This window comes from Mchenga conophoros, linkage group LG3 (assembly GCF_057382185.1).
Source record: "Mchenga conophoros isolate Kocher_MC1m ecotype Shallow Benthic linkage group LG3, M_conophoros_male_GT1.1, whole genome shotgun sequence".
Taxonomy (NCBI): Eukaryota; Metazoa; Chordata; class Actinopteri; order Cichliformes; family Cichlidae; genus Mchenga; species Mchenga conophoros.
The window spans coordinates 2,812,992-2,836,311 of record NC_140528.1 but is presented as its reverse complement, the minus strand read 5'-3'; the positions used below and the strand labels follow the sequence as shown (position 1 = coordinate 2,836,311).

General features: G+C 42.6%; 2 protein-coding genes across 2 annotated transcripts in view; both read right to left on the bottom strand.

Annotated features, from left to right (window-relative positions):
* LOC146576990 (protein NLRC3-like) overlaps window positions 1-23,320 on the bottom strand; it is a 460,027-nt gene that overhangs the window by 312,207 nt on the left and 124,500 nt on the right. The gene's annotated exons all lie outside the window — the stretch shown is intronic.
* Window positions 406-22,359, bottom strand: LOC146576994 (protein NLRC3-like). The gene is made up of 10 exons (XM_085269675.1): window positions 22,317-22,359; window positions 19,549-19,689; window positions 17,436-17,561; window positions 17,250-17,351; window positions 14,810-14,888; window positions 7,038-7,233; window positions 2,887-4,681; window positions 1,808-1,981; window positions 1,356-1,529; window positions 406-448 (listed from the first exon to the last, which is right to left on the bottom strand). Exons 3-10 carry the CDS (start codon window positions 17,522-17,524, stop codon window positions 406-408), a joined length of 2,652 nt encoding a protein of 883 aa, XP_085125801.1. The 5' UTR covers window positions 17,525-17,561; window positions 19,549-19,689; window positions 22,317-22,359.

Below are 23,320 nucleotides of genomic sequence, written 5' to 3'. Positions count from 1 at the left end.
CACACCTGATCCTTCCCAGGTGAAGTCATTTTTATGCACTTAAGAGCTGCTTTGAATTCAAACATTACAAACTGAACATTAGAACTATCCTCTTCTCCAGGATTTTCCTGATTTAACATTTCAATATGATTCATTTTTGTTCTCTACACCTGCCGTCATCACTTCAATTATTCCCACTGTGGATTTGATCATATTGTTTGCCCAGCATCTCTACATTTTCCCATCCATACTACCTGGAGCTCATTAACACTATTAATACTGGAAACTGCTGTTGAAGCCTGATGGTGACACTTTCTGGTGAAGAAGTGAATTGCAGTAACAGGACTGGCTGGCTTATGATACACTGGACATTTCCAGCGCTTTGTTTTCTCTGCTCACAGACAACACAGATACACGCATGTATATTCAGCCCACGTCCAGCTCTGCATGCACTCCTTCTGCTCCATTTCTATAGAGAATAAACAACGTAACACAATCATTCTCCATTGTTTTCAACTCAACCAGCTGCATTTAATGAAGGAGTTTGAATTTACTTTACAACAGCTGCTGTTGTTTCCTGTCTGCATTCATGTTCTTTACTGTACTCCACACATTCTGAACTGGTGTAGTTCTTCCTAAAGTACTGCAGTATTCCTGCCAGTACATCCTTTTAGTTTTCCTAACTGTTTCCTCTGATGCTCGTTGCTATTCTTTCCTCAATGCAAATTCATGCTAAGCTCCTTCATATCCATCCGTTTCTAAACCTGTAATAATTGTTTTAATGTGTCTTTGGCCTAATTATGAGTCTGTCCACATGTTTGTAGTTTCCCACTTGCTTTGGTTTCTTAGCTCTGATTCTCTGAAATCATTTACTGGCATCTCTCCCTCTCACTCCCACTATCCCCAGAACACCAGAGTATTCATCTCCTTGTTTATCATATGGCCTCTTTACATTTTCTCCAATCATCCCTGTTTCTAGAGTCTCGCCCCATCTGCAGGCAGTCCAAGAGAAACTGCCTCTGCCATTTTCTTCTTCTTAATCTTTGATTTTTCTCTTCACTTTCTCCATTGGGTCTTCTTAGACGCACTTTCCAGAAAGCAGCAACATTATTTGTGCCTCATTTGTCAAATTGTGCATCTTACTTCAGCTTAATGTGTTTCCTGTTTTGTTTTTACACAGGTCATGTAAAAGAAATCCTACCAGAGACTCGACAAAGCTGAACTGAAAGACAGCACGGGCAATAAATCAGAGCACCACAAAACTTAAGCACACATATATAAGGTGATTTAACAAATCATGTCTGTTGTAAATGAGTAAGCCATTTATCGACCTGACTCAGGTTTTAAATCATCATCAGAAAAGACTGAATCCTGACCTGAGAATCCCAAGCGTACACTTTGGACTCTCCACTGCAGAAAATAGAAGCTTCAGTCCTGAATCCTGCAGGTTGTTGTTACCCAGATCCAGCTCTGTCAGACGGGAGGACTGGGAGCTCAGGACTGAGGACAGAGCTTCACAGCTTCTGTCTGACAGGTTACAGCCACTCAGTCTGAAGAAAGGATGACAAGAAGACATGAAACACTTGTGTTCAAGTATATTCATGGTGCCATGAGGAGCTACTACATTTACAATATTTCAACACTGTTTCAGGACATGCTGGAATCCTTATGCCTCATGTTACAAAAGACAAATGTGGCAGTTTACTGTGACTTGCATGGATTCATTAAAAAAAAAAAAATACACTGGCTCAATGTTAATTTTTTCCAAATGAAATTGATTAAATGATGTTAATTGATGAAAAGAAAAATCGATATTGCTTGATCTGACCTCAGCGTTTCCAGTTTGCAGTATTGACTCTTTATCCCAGCAGACAGAAGGTTCAGTCCTGAATCCTGCAGGTTGTTGTTACCCAGGTCCAGCTCTGTCAGATGGGAGGACTGGGAGCTCAGGACTGAGGACAGAGCTTCACAGCTTCTGTCTGACAGGTTACAACCACTCAGTCTGAAATCAAGCGGGAAGGGAGAGAAGATCAACCAAACAAATCAGAGCTTTATTGCTTTTTTGTTGTTTTTAAGCAGAAATCAGTGAGGTGCTGGTAGATTCTGTTCTTTTGGTTTCTTACCCAATAGCACACACATACACTAATATTTGTGACTTTTGTAATAGTAGCATTTACAATGCAAAGCAACAGCGATCACAGATTGAAGGGGCCTGAATAAAACTACAATGCAGTGATTTTTAAGATGACCTGTTCTTCCAATTTCCAACAACAGATTTCTCCAACCTTACAGTTAAAAATAATTCTTTATCTCATACTGAATCTTGGTGCACCTCCCCCCAGTTTATTAAAATGGAGTGGTACTGAAGTTGCTGTAAGTGATGTGTGATGCCACTGATTTCCTTTCTGATCCAATACAAAGTAAAATTCAGGCTGGTATCTGCGATACTGATGAAAACTATTCCTTCAGAATCAATACAAGACATAAGAAAATATATTTTGTATAACATAAAAAGCCTGAATTTTAAAATATTCAGTTAATAATCAAAAACAGATGTGACTGAAAATAATAAAACTGAGAAACATTTTATGGCCATTCGATCCTTTTACAACCACTGCAAGAGCTTGGTTGGCATAGCCGGCAATACGTTTGATAGCAATAAGTCCGGTGGGTGATGGGCTCCACCAGGGCTGCCCATTGTCACCGATTCTGTTCATAAATTTTATTTTTAAAGGCTGTATCAAAAGTATTCAAGTTACAATATTGTGGTCAAAAGTTCTCCTTTTTTCTTTTATACTATACAACTAGGCTGGCTCATGGTTTTAGGACATGGATCTGTCATGGAAGAAATCTATGACCACTTTTAATCAACATTTTAAAAATAAACATGATCACAGATTTACTCACAGGGCTTTGTTGGAGGCTTTGAGCACTGGCAGCAGCCTCAGAAGAGCCTCCTCTGAAGAAGAGTATTTCTTCAGGTCAAACACATCCAGATCTTCTTCTGATGACAGTAAGATGAAGACCAGAGCTGACCACTGAGCAGGAGACAGTTTATCTGTGGAGAGACGTCCTGATCTCAGGGACTGTTGGATCTCCTCCACTAGAGAACGGTCATTCAGTTCATTCAGACAGTGGAACAGATTGATGCTTTTCTCTGCAGACAGATTCTTACTGAGCTTCTCCTTGATGTACTGAACTGTTTCCTGATTGGTCTGCCAGCTACTTCCTGTTTGTGTCAGCAGACCTCGTAGGAGAGTCTGATTGGTCTGCAGTGAAAGACCCAGGAGGAAGCGGAGGAACAAGTCCAGGTGTGCATTTGGACTCTGTAAGGCCTTGTTCACAGCACTCTGGTGAAAAGATTCTTTTTGGTTTAAAAAGCTAAAACTCTTGGAGGTTATTTGTTTCTGTTCAAGCAGATTTTTTCCAGAGTTGCTGAAGGTCAGATGGACATGAAGAGCAGCCAGAAACTCCTGAACAGTCAGATGGATGAAGCAGAACACCTTGTCCTGGTACAGTCCTCTCTCCTCTTTAAAGATCTGTGTGAACACTCCTGAGTACACTGAGGCTGCTCTGATATCGATGCCACACTCTGTCAGGTCTGATTCATAGAAGATCAGGTTTCCTTTCTGCAGCTGATCAAAAGCCAGTTTTCCCAGAGACTCCATCATCTTCCTGCTCTCTGGACTCCAGTGTGGATCTGTCTCAGCTCCTCCATCATACTTGACCTTCTTCACTTTGGCCTGAACCACCAGGAAATGGATGTACATCTCAGTCAGGGTCTTGGGCAGCTGTCCTCCCTCTCTGGTTTCCAGCACATCCTCCAGAACTGTAGCAGTGATCCAGCAGAAGACTGGGATGTGACACATGATGTGGAGGCTTCGTGATGTCTTGATGTGGGAGATGATCCTGCTGGCCTGCTCCTCATCTCTGAATCTCTTCCTGAAGTACTCCTCCTTCTGTGGGTCAATGAACCCTCTGACCTCTGTCACCATGCAGACACAGTCAGGAGGGATCTGATTGGCTGCTGCAGGTCGTGTGGTTATCCAGAGGCGAGCAGAGGGAAGCAGTTTCCCCCTGATGAGGTTTATCAGCAGCACATCCACTGAGGTGGACTTTCTAGGGTCAGTTAGGATTGTAGTTTTGTGGAAGTCCAGAGGAGGTCGACACTCATCCAGACCATCAAAGATGAACACAACCTGGAAGTCTTCAAAGCTGCAGATTCCTGCTTCTTTGGTTTCAGTAAAGAAGTGATGAACAAGTCCCACCAAGCTGAACTTTTCCTCTTTCAGCACATTCAGCTCTCTGAAAGTGAATGGAAATATGAACTGGATGTCCTGGTTGGCTTTGTCTTCAGCCCAGTCCAGGCTGTATTTCTGTGTTAAGACTGTTTTCCCAATGCCAGCCACTCCCTTTGTCAGCACTGTTCTGATTGGTTCATCTCTTCCAGGTGAGGCTTTAAAGATGTCTTCTTGTCTGATGGTTGTTTCTGGTCTGTCTGGTTTCCTGGATGCTGTTTCAATCTGTCTGACCTCATGTTCATCATTGACCTCTGCAGTCCCTCCCTCTGTGATGTAGAGCTCTGTGTAGATCTGATTCAGGAGGGTTGGGTTTCCTGCTTTAGCGATGCCCTCAAACACACACTGGAACTTCTTCTTCAGGGTGGATTTAAGGTTACGTTGACATACCGTAGGAAAATGTTCTGGAAAAAGAATGCAAAACATTACGTCTCATTTCTTTAAAGCATGGATATTTGGCTACATGTTGGTCAATCTCTTAAGACAATAACAAATGTTCTAGTCATCCATCCATCCATTTATATTTTTCCGCTTATCCAGGGCCGGTCAAGGAGGCAGCAGCCTAGGCAGATTAGCCCAGACAACCCTCTTCATGACCACTTCCTCCACCTTGTCTGGGGGAACATCAAGGTGTTCCCAGGCAAGCCAAGAGATATAATGTTTCCATTGTGTCCTGGGTCTGCCTAAAATGCCAGTGGCAGCCACGTACCAGTTGTTGGGAATTATTATTGCCAGTGGTTTACTTATTTTCACCATAAGCGTTGTGATATGGTAATGGTTACGTTTTGGCGAAATATGTTTTACATATTAACCTAATAACCGCTGCGGTGTAAATGTGGGCTAAGCTAGCTGTCTCAGTTGTGGTTTTTCTTTTCGTTCGAACAGCTTGAAGTGGGATTTGAGCATTAAACACAGTTATCGCTAAGCTCCGAGGTAAGTTTTTTTTTTTTTATTGTGTTTTAATAATGTTGTAGTCAGTGCAGCAGCTGTAGTGGAAGATGAGCTTGTGGTTGGCGACATTCCCAAGTGGGCTGATGCATTTGTCTTGTTGTTCCGATTGTTTTATGTCTTACATCTGGACTATCCAAAAAGCCTGGTTAACACATTCATCCAGAAATTCATGATGGGCCTTGAGGATGGTAAACAGTTGAAACCATGTCTTCTTCGCCTCAAAAACAATCTTTTACTGCCAGAGTAGCACGTACAGGTGCTGGCACTATACTGCTGGCAAAATTCAAACTGTTCCACTGAAGTTGATGGCTCGCATGACTAGTTGCACTAAACTGTAGTAAAGTTTCATACAAAGATCTGTAGGTTTAGGACATCTGCTGCTATCTGTTCCCCACAGCCTGAGACAGACTGAGACAAACATGCCTCTAGATAGCTTTTTTTATATGGTGGGTGTTCTATTTAACTTAGTCTTATAATGAAAACGTGGAAGAAAATGCTCATACATATTTTTTGTTTTAAATGTTTCTATTTTTAAAAGTTTTAAAAGGGAACAACTGGAGAAAAAAGATTATTTGTTATAAAAAAAACTATTTATGTTGAAGTTTAAGGGAAAAGCTAAAGAGTAGACTGAGACTATTTATTTGGTTTAAATGTTTATAAAAATGTTTTTTATTAAATTATAACAGCATCAGGCTGATACTTTTTTTTATGTTGTTTCCAGAATTATTTTTAAAAGAGAGCCAAAGAAAAGGCTGAAGCACTATATTGTTTAACATTTTCACTGTACACGTTGTACAATAAGCACTAAAAACATGTCCAAATGCAGAAGTATGTAAAGTTTTGTAGAAATAAACTTGCAATTGCAAATCTGTCTCAGCTTTCTTTCTTTACAGAAAGACCCTGTCTATGAAGGGTTAGACTTAGCGTGCGCTTTAATAGGTAATTAGAGTTTATATAAGTTATAATATTTAAGTTAGTAAAGTAATGAAATAAAGTTCAAATAAAGTAAAATATACAAGTTTAGTGAAATTAAACTTTGTAAGTTACTTAAATACTAAGTTACAGGTTGGAGGTAGTTCAATTCCTTGATCTTATTCAGGTCATATTTTTTTACTTAAAAACTACAAGTTCACTGTAAGTTAACTTTAAAACTATTATATAATCAGTTTCCTCATAAATGTTGAGTTCACTGGACTTATTCGGGTTTCCAGTGTACCCAACAAGGAGTCGTTTATCTCTCTTAGGGACCTCGCCCCCGGAGACAGGCGAGTCATCCCCTCATCCACAGCCTCTGCTTCTTCTACAGGAGGAGGAAGCCAATGGGATTAAGGAAGTCCTCAAAGTATTCCTTCCACCGCCCGACAATATTCTCTGTCGACGTCAGCAGTGCTCCACCCGCACTATACACAGTGCAAGTAGAGCACCAGTCTGCCTCAGACTGCAGCTGAAGCTCTGCCAGAGGTGTATGTTCAAGGTCTTGCAGACCAGGGCCTCTGTGAGGCGTTCACACGCACGTTTAGTTGTGCCAGGTCTGTCCAGCATCCTGCGGCGTCCTGGTGCCACATGCACTTATGGACCCTTATGTTCAAACATGCTGTTCATTAAGGACAAACTGTGATTTGCACAGAAGTCCAAAAACAAAACACCACTCGGATTCAGATCCAGGAGGCCGTTCCTCCCAATCACGCCCCTCCAGGACTCACTGTCATTGCCCACATGAGCTTTGAAGTCTCTCGGTAGGACAGCAGTGGTTGTTTAATGACTGTTGTAGTCATCAATCAGCTTAAACGCTTACAGAAATGCTCTTACTGCAATAGAGATGCTCAGCCAGCTTCTCCTGCTTCAGTCTCCTCAGGAAGTTCACTGTGATTGTCACAAGTGCCTTTCTGCTCCTCTCCTCCTCATCCTCCCTCTGACTCTCTAAGCATTCTGGGTAATCTGGACTCAGAACCTTCTGGATCTTCTTCAGCTCGTTCAAAAAAGTGATGATGTTGTCCTCCAGCAGCTGGAACAGAATAATTATGAATGAGCCAATCAGAGTGAAATCATGTAATCATGAAAACATGTAAACACAAAGTGTGGATCCTTAACCTGATGTTTCCACCTCTGATGAAGTCTCAGCTTTGTTTTTATACCACAGTAGTTTACATGGAATTTGTAGTTGCAGAGAAAGACTCAAATCATTTGGAATTAAATGTTTTTACTTTACAAGGTTTACAGGTTCTTTCAACAGTGAAATCCAAGATAAATAATCATGATTATAATATTTCTGACTGAGTCAAAACTGAATTTGTGAATCAGAACTGAATCATTGTAAGAATCAGCAAAGTACACCAAGTCTGTACTTGTGTTTAAGGAAAACTACTACTATTAAAAACTACTCCAGTAAAAGTTGAAGTACTCATTTAACTTAAAAGTGATAGTAAAAAAGAAAGCAGGTCTTTGGAGGACGTTTCTACTTTTAAGAAGTAGAAAGTTCAGATATTTGTTTAAAAATGTACGAAGTAAAAAATAGTTACTACTCAAGTAAACTACAGATACCTGAAAACAGTTATTAGGTTATGTAATGATGTTCTGTCCTCACTAAGCGTTGTCCTCGTGAACGTAGACTCAGCTATACAGACAGAACAGTGAAAAGATGCACCATCACATCAAGCTTTGAAGGAATCTCGGCAGCCTATTTCTTCGCCACCAGTAACCAGTAAGTAGAAGAAAAACATCAAAGAGGCTACGTTCGCTTCTTCTGTATCTTTTTACGGGATTTGAAGACGATGTCCAGCTCAAACCCTATTGATGCCGATATTCAGAGCCTGGAGGTTAGGTCAGAGTGTGCTGCCTCAGCTGCATTTTCCAAGCAAAGTTCAAATAAATCTTCAGCTAGTGCCGCTGCTGCTAAAGCTCGTGCCAAGGCGGAAGCTGCACGCACGCGAGCAGCCTATGCAAAACGTCAAATAGACATGCAAGTGGAGAAAGCACGCATAGAGGCTACATTGAATGCACTAAAAGAAGAGTGTGAAGCTGAGGCTGCCTCAGCAGAGGCTCAAGTGTTTGAGGCTGCTGCAGATTTAGACACGTGACCTTGGGAGTAAAGCCAGTCATGCTCAAGCAATGAAGCAGTCATTACAGCGAACTGGTGAGTTCATCCAAGCACATTTCTCTTCAGGGCAGAGTTATGCTTTAGCTCAAAATGAGAAAGAAACAGAGGCTGCTGCTTCTGTACCACAACACAGACACCTCCCAGATACCGAAGTTCATCGCGTCAGACGTGACACACAACAGCCGTATCCTTCTGCTTGCTCGGCTGAAGGCCTGCACCCAGGCAACCAGAGAAAGAATCGCCCTGACCCTCTGTCTTTTAACACAGATAGAGATGTCCCCTCCATGCACACACATCGCTGCACAGACTCAACAAACCAACTTCCACCCGGCTCACCACTGGAGGCTCAAGGTGTATCTGAGTTAGCTGTATATCTGGCGCGTCGAGACCTTGTCACCGCTGGACTAAAAGTGTTTGATAACCAGCCTGCTAGTTATCTGTCATGGAAATCTAGCTTTGTTAACGCTGTGGAGGGACTTAGCCTCAAACCTAGTGAAGAACTGGACCTGCTCATTAAGTGGCTTGGTGGGGAGTCGCTACACCACGCCAAGAGAATAAGGGCAGTTTATGTCAACAATCCATTCATGGGTTTGAACATGCTTTGGCGAAGGCTGGACAAGTGCTATGGCTCTCCAGAGGCCATTGAAGCTTCTCTCTTCGATAGATTGAACCACTTCCCAAAGATTTCAAATAGAGATCACCAGAAGCTTCAAGAACTCGGAGACCTGCTCCTAGAGATCGAAGCTGCTAAGCAAGAGGGATATTTGCCAGGGCTCAGCTTCCTAGACACTGCAAGGGGAATAAACCCTATAGCGGAGAAACTGCCCCACAACGTCCAAGAACAGTGGATAACTCAGGGGTCTCGCTATAAGAGGGAGCACCAAGTTCCATATCCCCCTTTCTCATTTTTTGTGGACTTTGTGTATAACCATGCAGAGATGAGAAATGATCCTAGCTTTGCTTTTGCTAACTTTAGTTCAGCTGCATTCAAAGGTGACGGATCCTTCTCCAAACAATGGAAATCCAAACCTCCTTTATCCGTAAGTAAAACTGAGGTAGGAAACCCCCCCACCTCTCAGTCCTCCAAAGGACTCACCATTGATCTGGACAGAGAGTGTCCTCTCCACAAGAAACCTCACTCCCTCAGGAAATGCCGAGGCTTTCGAGAAAGATCACTTGCAGAGCGAAGACGCTTCCTGGTGGAGCACTCCATATGTTTTAAATGTTGTGCTTCAGCAACTCATCAAGCTAAAGAGTGTAAAGCTGACACCCACTGCTCTGAGTGTGACAGCGACCGGCACATCGCAGCACTCCATCCTGGACCGGCACCTTGGGCTCCAAGTTCCAGACCACCCTCTGCAGAGCATGGTGGGGAGGCTATCGGGTGTGTCACTGACATAGCAGCCTCTTCATGCACAGCCGTGTGTGGTGAGGGTCTTAAAGGTAAATCATGTTCCAAAATCTGTCTGGTCAGTGTGTATCCGAAGGGTCGCCCAGACCAAAAGGTGAGGGCATACGTGATGCTAGATGACCAAAGCAATGTGTCGCTAGCCAGATCAGCATTCTTTGACATGTTTGACATCCAGGGTGAGGCTTCCCCCTATACCCTCAAAACATGCTCAGGAATCACAGAGACTGCTGGAAGAAGGGCCTCTGGATTTATGGTGGAGTCAGCTGATGGACAGTTGCACTTATCATTGCCGACTCTTATTGAGTGCAACCTGATTCCCAATAATAGGGACGAAATCCCTACTCCAGAAGCTGCCCAAAGCCACAAGCATCTCAAGTCTATTGCTGAAAGGATCCCTCCTCTTGATGCGTCAGCTGAGATACTTTTGTTACTTGGGAGGGACATCATCCGAGTTCACAAAGTGCGCAGTCAGCGTAACGGCCGTCACAACGAACCTTATGCCCAACAAGTGGACCTGGGTTGGGTAATAGTCGGTGACGTCTGTCTCGGTGGGGCTCACCGGCCGACTGTCAACACATTCAAGACCAATGTCCTTGAGAATGGGCGACCAAGCTACTTCAAGCCTTGTGAGAACAGGATCATCTGCAAAGAAAAGTTCATAGAGGAACAGCTAATATCCTCCGACACACTGACTTCCAGTCAGCCAAGCTTAGGTGAGCTGGTCTTCAGCCATTCAAAAGAGGATGATTAGCTGGCACCCTCCATCGAAGATGAAATCTTCCTCCACATCATGAACAAGGAGTTCAAGAAAGATGACTCCAACAGCTGGGTGGCTCCCCTGCCATTTCGTAGTCCAAGACCACGTTTACCGAATAATCGAGAGCAAGCCCTCAGCCGACTGATGTCACTTCGCCGTACCTTGAATAGGAAACCGGAGATGAAACATCATTTCATAGATTTCATGGAGGATATTTTCAAAAATGGACACGCTGAGCCAGCTCCTCCACTAGAGCCTGACAGAGAGTATTGGTATTTACCTTCCTTTGGTGTCTATCACACCCAGAAACTGGGAAAAATAAGGATCGTCTTTGATTCAAGCGCACAGTTCAAAGGCATCTCATTGAATAATGTGCTCTTACAAGGCCCGGACCTCAACAACACCCTAATTGGGGTTCTCATGCGTTTCAGAACGGACCCAGTTGCTGTGATGACAGACATTCAACAGATGTTCCACAGTTTCCTAGTGAGGGAGGATCATCGGGACCACCTCCGATTCTTGTGGTTTCGTAACCACCAACTTGATGACAAAGTGCTGGAGTACCGCATGAGGGTTCATGTGTTTGGTAACTGTCCCTCGCCAGCTGTGGCCATTTATGGCCTGAAGAGGACGGCTATGGAGGGTGAAGAGGACTATGGACCCGAAGTGAGGAGCTTTGTGCACAGACATTTCTATGTTGATGATGGCCTGAAATCTTTCCTCAGTGCAGAAGATGCCATCAAAGTGCTGAAAGGTGCACAAGACATGCTAGCGCAATCCAACCTCAGACTACACAAGATTGTGTCTAACAGTGTTGAGGTCATGAGGGCATTTCCAGCTGAAGATCTAGCTAGCAACCTGCAAGACCTGGACGTGGGTCAGGACTCCCCTCCCATGCAGCGCAGCCTGGGTCTTGGTTGGGACCTTGCTACAGATACTCTAACTTTCCATGTGGACAGCGCAGAAAAACCCTTTACACGTCGGGGTGTGTTGTATACTATCAACAGCTTATTTGACCCGTTGGGGTTCGCTGCTCCCTTCAGTGTTCAGGGCCGCCTTATTTTGAGAGAACTCACCACTGAGACTTGTGACTGGGATGCACCACTGCCCCGAGAAAAGCTTGAACAGTGGCAGAGGTGGTGTACATCTCTTCAAGACCTAAGAGAGTTGAAGATCCCAAGGGCCTACACAACGGTCCCACTCTCCACAGCTCAGAGCAAGGAGATCTGTATCTTTTGTGATGCATCTACCAAAGCTATTGCTGCTGTTGCTTATCTGAGAGTCACAGATGCTGCAGGACATAGCGAAGTTGGATTCCTGTTTGGGAAAACAAAGTTGGCACCTAAGCCTGACATCACCATCCCAAGGCTTGAGCTCTGTGCAGCCGTTCTTGCAGTGGAACTAGCAGAGGTTATGTCTGCAGAGTTGGACATTCAGGTAGACGACATCAAGCTTTTCTCAGACAGTAAAGTAGTACTTGGGTATATATTTAATGACTCTAGACGGTTCTACGTCTATGTTCATAACAGGGTACAAAGGATAAGACGTTCAACCAACAAAAGCCAATGGAACTATGTTCCTTCTGATGTCAACCCAGCTGACCATGCAACTAGAGCGATTCCAGCTAACCAGCTTGCAGCTTCCTCCTGGTTGTCTGGACCAGCCTTTCTTGTAGACAAGCAACATTGTCACTTAAAACAGGAAGCTTTCAGCCTAGTTGAACCCGCAACAGATGTGGAACTACGTCCAGAAGTAGTGACTTGTGCCACAAATTTGTCATTTCAGTTGGGCAGTAAACGCTTTGAGCGGTTTTCAAGTTGGAGGTCACTCACCAGAGCTATTGCCAGGCTCTGCCACATTGCTTATTCCTTTACAAGGGCAGCAAAAGAAGGTCCTTGCCACGGTTGGCACAACTGCAAGCTGCTTTTCAGTCCAGACCAGCTGCATCATGCAAGGATCAGAATTTTGCTTGCTGTCCAAAGGCAGGTCTATTCAGAAGAAATACACTGCTTACAAAAGGAAGGTCAGGTCCCTAAACAGTGTTCTCTCAGCAAGCTTTGTCCTTTCATTGATTCTGAAGGTCTTCTCCGCGTCGGAGGACGACTGAAAAAGTCACAGCTCACAGCAGAAGAGGGTCAGCCAGTTATCATGCCTGGTAAACATCATGTTACCTCCTTGCTTATCAGACACTGCCATGAGCAAGTCAGCCATCAAGGACGACACTTGACGGAAGGCGCTTTGAGGAGTGCTGGTTTCTGGATTGTTGGAGGAAGACGGTCTGTCAGCAGTTTGGTCTACAACTGTGTGACATGTCGAAGATTGCGTGGGAGAGAGGAGGAGGAGATAATGGCAGACCTGCCTGCTGATCGCTTGAGTACAGATCCTCCGTTCACCTTTGTTGGATTGGATGTGTTCGGACCATGGTGTGTCACCTCAAGGAGGACACGTGGAGGGCTAGCCAACAGTAAGCGTTGGGCAATCATCTTCACATGTATGAGCGTGCGTGCCATACACATCGAGGTCATCGAATCAATGGATTCATCCAGTTTCATTAACGCTCTAAGACGCTTCTTTGCAGTTAGAGGGCCTGTCAAACAGCTAAGGTCAGACTGTGGTACTAATTTTGTTGGAGCCTGTCGAGAGCTTGGGATCACTCCCAAAGGCTGTAACAACAAGGAAGTGTCCAACTACCTGTCTGATCAGGGCTGTGTATGGCTGTTTAACCCTCCCCACTCTTCACACATGGGGGGAAGCTGGGAGAGGATGATCGGTGTCACACGTCGGATCCTTGACGCAATGTTCCTCAAGCTTGGGTCTGTTCAGCTCACACATGAGGTCCTGACAACATTTATGGCAGAGGTAACTGCAATTGTCAATTCCAGACCACTTACTTCAGTGTCCACAGATCCAGACGAATCTCTCATCCTCACTCCTGCTATGCTGCTAACTCAGAAGATTGCTGTACTCCCTGTTCCTCCTGGTAACTTTGATGATAGTAATATCTTCAGACGTCAGTGGCATCAGGTTCAAAGCATGGCCAACACATTCTGGGAGAGGTGGAAAAGGGAGTACCTCAGTAGTCTACAAGGTCGAAAGAAATGGAGAATGGAGAGACCTAATCTCATGGACGGAGACGTTGTTCTAATGAAAGACGATTCACTGAAGAGACATGACTGGCCCACAGGACTGATCACAAGGACTTTTCCAAGTGACGATGGAAAGGTCAGGAAGGTCGAGGTGAAAGTTTTCAGAGACAGTGTTCCAAAACTTTACTTAAGGCCAGTGTCTGAGGTTATACTCCTGTTGCAGAGAAACTCTGTCAGGTGATGTGCAGTTTGACATCCTAGGGATGTCAGGTGGGGAGTGTGCTGGCATTAGGCATTTTCTGTTCTGCAGCAGTTTGCCCTCTAGTGGTTGTTTTTGTGTATTTTTTTTTTTTACTCTGTAAGATCTAGCCAGAGGCAGTTTCACCTCCGTTAATCTGTTGCCATCCATGCCTTCACAAGTTGATAAACGGCATCATCTGTGAGTAATATTGTTTGTTATCACTGAGACAACTTGTGTGCATTATTATAGGGCAGGGATAGCTCAGTAGGTAGAGTGGTTGCCCCATGATCGGAAGGTCGGGGGTTCGATTCCCCTTAACAGCTACCCTGAGGTACCCCTGAGCAAGGTACCGTCCCTACACACTGCTCCCCGGGCGCCCAATGGCTGCCCACTGCTTCACTGAGTGAATGGGTTAAATGCAGAGAGCAATTTCCCCACGGGGCTCAATAAAGTACAATAATGTACACACTTTCTTTCTTTCTTGTTGTGAAGGCGTGCTATAGTTTGTAGTTAGAATTTAATTTGAATGCGTGTATAACCTAAGCTAGTAAGGTTAAGCTAGCTCATATGCCATGTGGTTTCTTTAACGTTTTGATCATGAGTGTGATTTCATTTGATGTTTTATTCGGGCACTCACTAAGCAGATAAATATTGTGTTCATATTTTTGAATATGTGTTTGTTATACTGTATGTTGATGCAACATTTTTATTGGTTTATTTCTGGTTTTGTCAACAGTTTCACACTTTTTCCTTATTAAATCATCCAACTCAACACATTGGCCTGTTCCCTGGATTTTGATTAGGAGAGTGTTTAGCTGTCTGTATAGCTGAGTCTACGTTCACGAGGACAACGCTTAGTGAGGACAGAACAAATGAAGTATTTGTACTTTGTTCTCAGCCCTACAGACAATCCACTGGTCTCCAAAGAGCAGCATGGAGATGACTGTGAACAGAACAGATGTAACAGTAGTTGTTGTACATGTACAGACCATAAATATGGAGTCCAGCTGTGTTTGATGCTGCTGGGCAGACTGACCACTGGTAACCTCTGAGTTCTGCTGGTCCACTCTGTGGAGGAACCATGAAGGATCAGATCAAAACAGGATAAAGTTCCAGGAGTTTCTGCTCAAATAACTTCATCTGAATCAAGTCTGTCAAGTTTTAGACTCTCAGATTGTGAAGATATATTTTCTGTTTTCTATGAACTTTCTTTCATCAGTGATGGAAGTGATGATGTTGCAGAAGCTCAGAGGAAACTTTGAGAAAACTGTGATGAACCATCAACTAATGCTCTCAGGAGGCCAAAGGTCACTGAATGTAACTGTACAGTAGATTCATCGAGTGTTTGAAACCTGACCACTTCCATATGTTTTCATTCTAACACAAGAAGTCCTTTTCTCATGGCTTTGATTTGAGTTTTCATTTGAGTTTTCTGAGACTCGTATTTGGAGTCGAGTCTAATCAATGATCTGACAGAAGAACATTAAAAAGGATTTACCAGTGCTGTCAAAATTAACATGTAGGGTTAGGGTTAGGGGTTCATCTGTTATCATGTGTTACATCATGTGTAAGTCGGGGGGGGGGGGGGGGGGGGGGGGGTCCTATTCCTCTGTGGGGCAAACTGCATATGGCCAACAAAGCATTCATTCAATTCAATTCAATTCAATTCAATCATGATTAACATGATAAAAACCTTTAACACGACACATCTGGAGAGCAGAACGACTCAAAATCCCTGAAATGTTTCTATCAACGCACTTCGAGCAGTTTGTCCGAGTAGAGTTACCTTTGCACACGTGCAGATGTGCAGCACATCTGTTAGTGACGGGCAGCTGAACCAATCAGCTCAATATAGAAGATGACAAACACACACTGACCTCTCGATAGAAAGTTTGAGCATTAAAAAAATAACAAGACGGACCAGCCGACCAACATGAAGGATTCTGCACATCGTGACAGAAGGAATTTTCTTTTCACCGAAGCACTTCCAGCTTAAAATATCACAACGATGCAAAGCACTGATGACACAACTGCCAAGTGGACAAACTGCAGACCTGTTAGTGTTGTTAATGACATAGTTTTGGTTCCTCGTGTCAAAGACTTGAAGAAGAGTGACAGAGAGTGTTAGACTGCTGCAGGATCAGTGCCACCTCCACAGACCTGTGAAGAAAATGATTGTTTGACAGATGGGCTCAGATTCAGGATCAGCTGAGGAGTTTGTGGCTGACAGAATCCTGCAGGTGCAGAGCAGAGCCCATCATTAGCATGCAGGACTGTCCCTGGGGGGGTCGGCTCATTCAGGAGCTTAATCAATGTTTACATGTTCAATAAACATGTTAAGTGTGTAAATTTGCCCTTTTCTCTCGAGTCTGTTTGCTCATGAAATGAACTTTGATTCGTTTACATTAAAAATGATGTTTAATGGTGATTAATCCAAATGAATCCACAGTAACCCTGTGATGAGTCTGATTAAACATTTTCATTAACAGCAGTAATATAGATTATATATTATTATATATTAGTGCACACTTAGCTTTTAGTATATATGTTTGTTACAAAGTTGTATTTACAGCAGAGAAGCTGAGTTAAAGACTGAAAACTATTCAAAGTCTCTTTGAATTGAAGCATTTAACATTCTTTGTATTTATTCTGCATTGACTTCATTATATGGTGTAAACGTCTGTTACAGGCTTAAATATAAAGTTGGAAAAATGTAACTGCAGCTATTGATCAAGTAATTGTGATTAATCAGGATTAATGACAGAAGATTGTGTCATTAATTAGTCATGTTTTAATCTACTGACAGCACTAGTGTTCACTCTGGTGCCTCCAACTGTTTTACGCCCTTTCAACACCTTCGTGGTCAAAAGTGTACACGCACAAAATCTACAATAAAACCCTCACGCAGCAATAGGACAGACACACAATCCATTTATCTCTGTGTCTCAAACACACACACGTGTATTCAAAGCCTCGATTTGTTCATATTTCATCTGTTGTGTTTTTATCTTCAGCGTTTTCAGTGTTGCTGCATTTACACCAAAAATGTTTCCATTGATGAATCAGATTGATTTGAATGTGTTTCATCCATACAAATCCCTCCCTGGTGGTCACATGACTCTATAACATAACAGGAGTCATGTGACAAGAGTTTCATGCTGTAAAATGTCAAAATGGTTGAATGTGGTGGAGTAAAAATGTGAGATGTCAGCTACTTTTCTTCAATATGAAATGTTTGCAGGGCCTGACAGGAAGTGGACGGACGCTCTGATCACTTCCTGTTTGCTGAAGTGGGTTTTCAGTTGTTTAGAAACCAAAGGCTTGTTTTAAAAGACAGTTTAAATGGGACTGAGGGAACGACGTGTTTGTAGTTTATATCCAACAACATCAAGCAGTTTAATCAAAGAGTTCATGTTGCTAACAGCTCACCTCTCTGCAGCAGACACAGGCTGGACTTTAAATTCAATGATGTGACCAGCAGACGCATCACTCTGTAAGGACACAGAGCTGGGTGGAGGTCCAGGCTGGTTCCTGTGAATAATGATGGAGCAGTGATGTGAGTGCTGAGCTGTGACATGGAGAAGAGTCATGGACAGTTAGAGATGGTCATCTCACCTCTGAGCTTTGGTCTGGCTCTCATGTTCCCCACACAGAGTGCTTTTAGAGGGAGGGACTCCCTCCTCTCTGTCCTCACACTGATCCATGCTGCTCAATTCACATCAGCTCACACACACTTTCTACCTGCAGAGGAAACACAAATCATTCATGTGCACATCAGCTGAAATCCTCCTTTCATCATGTGTGCTGTCCAAATATCAGCTGCTTCTTTCCTGCTTCATCTCAGTGTCAGCTGGATGCAGTCAGACAGCAGTGTGAGGCAGAGGAAGCTGCCATCAGCTGCTCTGCTATCAGTCCACTAGATGGAGCCTGAAGCACACACACGATGCATTCACTGACACACACTGATTCACTATTAATAAGAAAAATTAGAAGTGACAGTTTGTTTCTGTACTTGTGTTGATGTTGTGTTGCCGTTGTGGAATGTTTCCTCTGTCAGTGCGCCCCAGGGCAGCTGTGGCTACACTGTAGCTGCCATCACCAGTGTGTGAATGTGTGGATGACTGGATGTGTAAAGTGCTTTGGGGTCCTTTGGGACTAGTAAAGCGCTGTACAAATACAGGCCATTTACCATTATCTAATTAAGTCAGTCTAAATATCAAACCCAACAACCTTTGTATTGTTGTCATAATTACTTCCTGTTGAAGCAGATCCAATATTTGTAATGAAGGATTTTTAAACAGATAACGTCAGCATGTTTAATTCAGTTCTACACTACATTCAATTCAATTCAATTTTATTTATATAGCGCCAAATCACAACAAAAGTCACCTCAAGGCGCTTCATGCAGGTGGATGCATATCCACCTGCACTGTAATTATAAAGACCCCTGACCTCCAACAGCTGTTGACACAGTAACTGGTTATGGTCAAACAGATGTGTCCACCTCGCAGCAGTTACTGTGGAACAGCAGCTGAGCTCATTCTGCAGTCAGTGTGTCAGTGAGAGCAGCAGCTCCACCTCCTCCACAGACTGATGGAGGCAGGAAAATCAGTGTACTCAGTTCTGTGAAATACTGTAAATGCAGTTTCTTTTACTGTTTATGTACAAACTGAACTTTGAGTCTCACTTCAGATTGGATTTAAGTGTGTGTGTCACACCTTTATGTGTTACTCCAAAAAAAAGAAGAAAGCCGTCTGACTGCTCAGACTGAGTCAGGGTAAAGTTCACATGCTGATTTGCTCTGTTCGGGTTCTTCTTCTTGCTTTTCTTAAAAGTAATGCAGTACATTACTTAGTTACTCACTAGATTAAGTAGTGTGTTGCTATATTCTGTTCCTCAGACCAAGAGTCTATGAACCAACTGTTCTTAGACATTTTTCGATCTGGGCTCTAAAAATCTGCTTATTGGCTCTCAGCTATAGTTAAGCAAGATGTCTTTGGTGAATTGAGGCTGTTTTATACAAGCTAAAGACACTGACTTATTCTTCACTCAGATATGCTGTGACATTCAAATGTTACAATGTTTTTATACATACATTTATACACTACAGGAATGATTTTATATGATTCAAAGTTCAAAACAATCCTTTCTATCCTCTCTTTCACTTAGCCCAGTTCATCCTGTCTGGAAGCCTTTTGAAGCCTCCTTTAAGTCCGGCCTTTCCACTGAATCTGCTGATGGAGACACCATCTCCTCCACCTGCAGCTGTGGAGGTTCAGAGAAATAAATCTAACCTAGAGGTATATCTCTATATCTACAAAAGAAAGAAAGAAAAATGAATCAAACAGATTTTCTCTTTTGTTATTGGAAACATTGGAAACAATATCAGAGTCTACAAGAGAACAAAGATCCCCGCAGGATGTCTCTGTTTGGGAAATACTCCAGTCATCCCCCTGAACCTGGTTAGTGACCTGAATCAGTGCTTTTTCCATGAATCCTACCGATGCTACCATGAAAACATGCTCAGCTTGTGTTTGAAGATGACTCACATGCTGACATTAGATACAGAAGAACTGAGAACATAAAGGGAGCAGCTTATTGAGGGAAACCCAAAAAAGCAGAACACAAGCAGCTCTGTCCTCTGTCTCACATCATGTTCATGAGGAGAGAAAAAGCCCCTAAAGTTCCTAAAGACAAACTGTTATAGGAGGAAACAAAGCAAACTTACAGCCGTCCTGGAAGGAGGCAGGACTCCACCTGAAGCTCAGCACAGGGGGGGAGGAGGCAGATTTTCAGAAGAGTTTCTGACAGTTTAACTTGGTGATGTCAGATTTAATCTCGTCTCATTTGTTACGTTCCCCTGAGGGGTCTAGGCGGTGAGGGGGAAGTAACAAAAAGTGTCCGGGTCAGAAAAAGGAGACAAGAAGGCAAAGGGGTTAAATTAAAGAGTTTTATTAAACTAGCTCAACTAAGAGACGGACAAGCCGCTATCACCATTTAAGAAAACAAACAAAACTCAGGCGTTGGTCAATAAAGTAAAACGTAAGCCAAAAAGAAAGCGAGCAGCTCACTAGCTGTAACCACTCACATGGCACTCTGGCCCAGAGCTCACCTTTCCCTGGGATTAAATACTTTTGATTACTGACGAGAGTCAGCTGTGTAAAAGGGAAAGCTGGCACCTCAGGCAGAAGCCATTGAAGGACACTCCCACACAGGCACCTTCAGGAGGAGGCCCTGCTAGGGCCGTAACACATTTCTGTTTTTCCACTGAGCAGGTTCAGCTTTTATTAAAATAAATATGTTTGTGTCTTTCTCTAAATTCTTAATTATCAGTAATGTTCCCTGAGAAATCAACATTTCTTGGTTCTGATACAAGAATGTCGTTTTCATGGCCGCCATTCACGTGACCCAAAGTGTTTCTAATCTCTGGAGAACCGAGGTTTTACTGGTGCTCCTGAATGCAGCATAAGAAGGAATTTTCCACTAAGTTTCATGTGACATGAACACAGACGGATGACGTGTCTGTGTCAGTCTTTTTCTTTTGAAACAAACTTTATTGAGACCTATGAACAGTCCAACACCCATGAATGAAATTTAGAGGATTCAAAGAAATATTGATAAAAGTTCTCGGAGCTGCTGTGCAAATATTTTTAACTCACTATGGAAACTCCTGGTTTCACACTTTAAGCTTTTTTGCTCAAGCAGTTGTACAGAAATAATATTAAACTATAACAGTACTGATATACAGTGATCCCCTCAAAAATAAACACAGAGATATAAAACTTCTGTCCATTCTGCCATTAAAACGGTAAAATAGATCCACTGATCTGATTTTTTTACTGTTTATGAAGAATAAGCAAATATACTATAAGATGATGAGAGGTGAGAAAAAAAAAATCCTCAGAATCACTCGTTTGTATTCAAATGTCAAAGTTCGTGTTCATCTGTTCCTCTCCTACACGTCACTATAAAGTTTAATCTTCTAAAAGTCAGAGTTTGAGTTCATATTCACTGCAGTTTAGTAAAATATCTACATGTTAACGTTTGTTTGTGCTAAACTGTTCATTTGTTCTGTTTCATAATAAAATATAGATATAAACATCTGTAACATCTGCACTTTAATATCTGGTATTTTGTACAGACAGAAGACAAAAGGTTTACTTTAGTATTAAAATATGAGTCCCGTACAAATCAAATATGTATATATAAAACTTTAAACTGATTTCTTTCAAACTTTTTTCCTCACCAGGAAAAAAGAAAAACTTTTTTCACATCAAAGCTCAACATCTGACTTACTATTAATATAAAAACCGTGACTGAAGCATCTTTAAATGTTCCGATTTATTAACAGTGTTTTAAACTTAATACAGTAACGTTTGTTCAGTCTGAGAAATGTAAAACATGTTTTATCCTCCATCTTTGTTTCAGTGTGAACAGTCTGAGCGGACAGTTCGTGATGTTTTTAACAGAGGCCGACCTGCTGAATCAAATTTGTTTTAAAAAGTCCTCTGCTGTCCCTCCACCTGCTGCCTCTGAACACGAAGGGTGAGAACTTTAAATTAACACTGTGGCAGATATGTAACCATCTTTAAATGATCTCACTGACTTACAGACAAATGAAGGAAGACATCTGTGGTGGCTGAAACCTCCAACCAAAACATATCCACAGACAGCAAGGTTGTTGTAGTTTTGTAATTTTTAATTAGTTTTTATTTCCATTTCTTTTTCACTTTGTGTTTTTAATTCTGTTTAGTTTCAGTTAGTTTCCACGGTGAGTTTGCTTGTTTCAGTTTATATTTGATTTTTTATTTATTATATATTTACGGGGTCAGAGGCTGGACTGACGTAGATTAATGTAGATTTTATGATAAAAACGGAACTTTTTGAAAGCAGTGACTCAGTCTTTTTTTTTAGCCAAACTAACAACACTAACAGGCCATTTCCTGTAAAATGTTAATCAGTTTTCCAAAATCATTTCATTGATCATTCTCAATAATTTAGTTTTAGTTTGTGTTTTTATTTCTACTTTAACTTTTTTCAGATCTAGCTGTTCTAGTTCTAAGTTGAGTTTCAGTTTTGTGTGTTTTGTAACACTTCTTCCTGTTGGAGAGGAGCCAACAGTTTGTGACGCAGTATTTTTAAGACCGACATGTTGAACCTGTATCTAACACACATCTATACAAAGTATTCATTTACAAAGTGCGCTCTCTGTCTCCTGCTGTGCGTGTAAATAAAAACATCTGGAGCTCAGCGGCTCTCCGGTTGAGCTCAGGCCACATTCAGTGTGTTTAGTCTGATTCCCGGACTCTGATCACAAAAGCTCAGAAAATGGCGGAGACACTCGGCCTTGTTGGAAAACGTTACACACTGACTTTAATGGAGAGACCGGAAATACAAACACACACAGTTTGTTGTGTGAAGAAATCAAACACGAGCTGAACAAACAGTAAAGTTCCTAAAGACAAACTGTTAAAGGAGGAAACAAAGCAAACTTACAGTTTCTTCACACCAACAACAAGCTCCACTCCACACCTGGACACTAAACACGGACACACAGGTGAGCTGCTTCCTGGAAGGAGGCGGGACTCCACCTGAAACTCAGCACAGGTGGGAGGGGCTCAGCTCTGTGTGTGCTGATGTGTTAACTTTAAAAATATGCCGTCTGACTGCTCAGACTGAGTCAGAGTAAAGTTCACATGCTGACGTGTGGAGACATGAAACCTTGTTGTAGCTGCAGGTGTGAACACACTGATCCCAGATCAGCTCTGCTGTATTTGTAACATGAACATTTCTGCTGCAAAGCTTCAAATGTTCAGCATGTTTCTCTGTTTCCAGTCTATAGATCCAGTCACACTTTCTACCTTCACCTGTGCAGTAAAGACTGAGAGCAGAGCTGAAAGCAAGCGTCCAATCAGTGAGCAGCATCAACACCTGAGCTTCATTCAGACTCTGTTATTGAAGATGTTGTTGGTACAAAGTTCATCTGCTGCTCACATGAATCCATGAAAGATTTATTTCACTGAATGTTTCTTCAAAGCTCATTTCAACCTGTTGAAGTCATGAATGAAAGTGCAGACTGAGAGTGGATCACATGATGTTTGAGGTGTGTCATGTGACATGTTCAGTATTGTCACACATGTCTAGATTGTCCCTGATATCATAACTGCTCAAACACTGATGATTATATTTGAAGAATTATTCCTGATGGCAGCAAAGTTTGAATGGAGCTCTCTGTCTGTGCTGATTTGTCGCCCTCTGGAGGTCAAAGCACAAACTGCATGATGTCACTGTAACCACCACAGAGACAGGAAGTGTTTTTATGACTGAAACACTGAAATGATGCTAACGGCTGTCGTTAGGCTCACTGACAGCAGTGCTGATGTGTTCATGTCAAACACTGGCTCAGGTCAGACTCCTTCATCCTTCTCCAGCGTGAGGCCGCCCTCAGACCCACAGGAGCTCTGACCTTTGACCTCCTGACCCTAACCATTTTAGTCTTG

Bases quoted from the DNA above. Each gene is read 5' to 3' on its own strand.
- LOC146576994 (XM_085269675.1), bottom strand. From the start codon at position 17,524: ATGGATCAGTGTGAGGACAGAGAGGAGGGAGTCCCTCCCTCTAAAAGC. The intron at 7,234-14,809 runs GTCTGTACATGT...ATTCTGTTCCAG, and splicing joins AGCTGGACTCCATATTTATG to CTGCTGGAGGACAACATCAT. The intron at 1,530-1,807 runs GTCAGATCAAGC...TCCTTTCTTCAG, and splicing joins TGCAAACTGGAAACGCTGAG to ACTGAGTGGCTGTAACCTGT.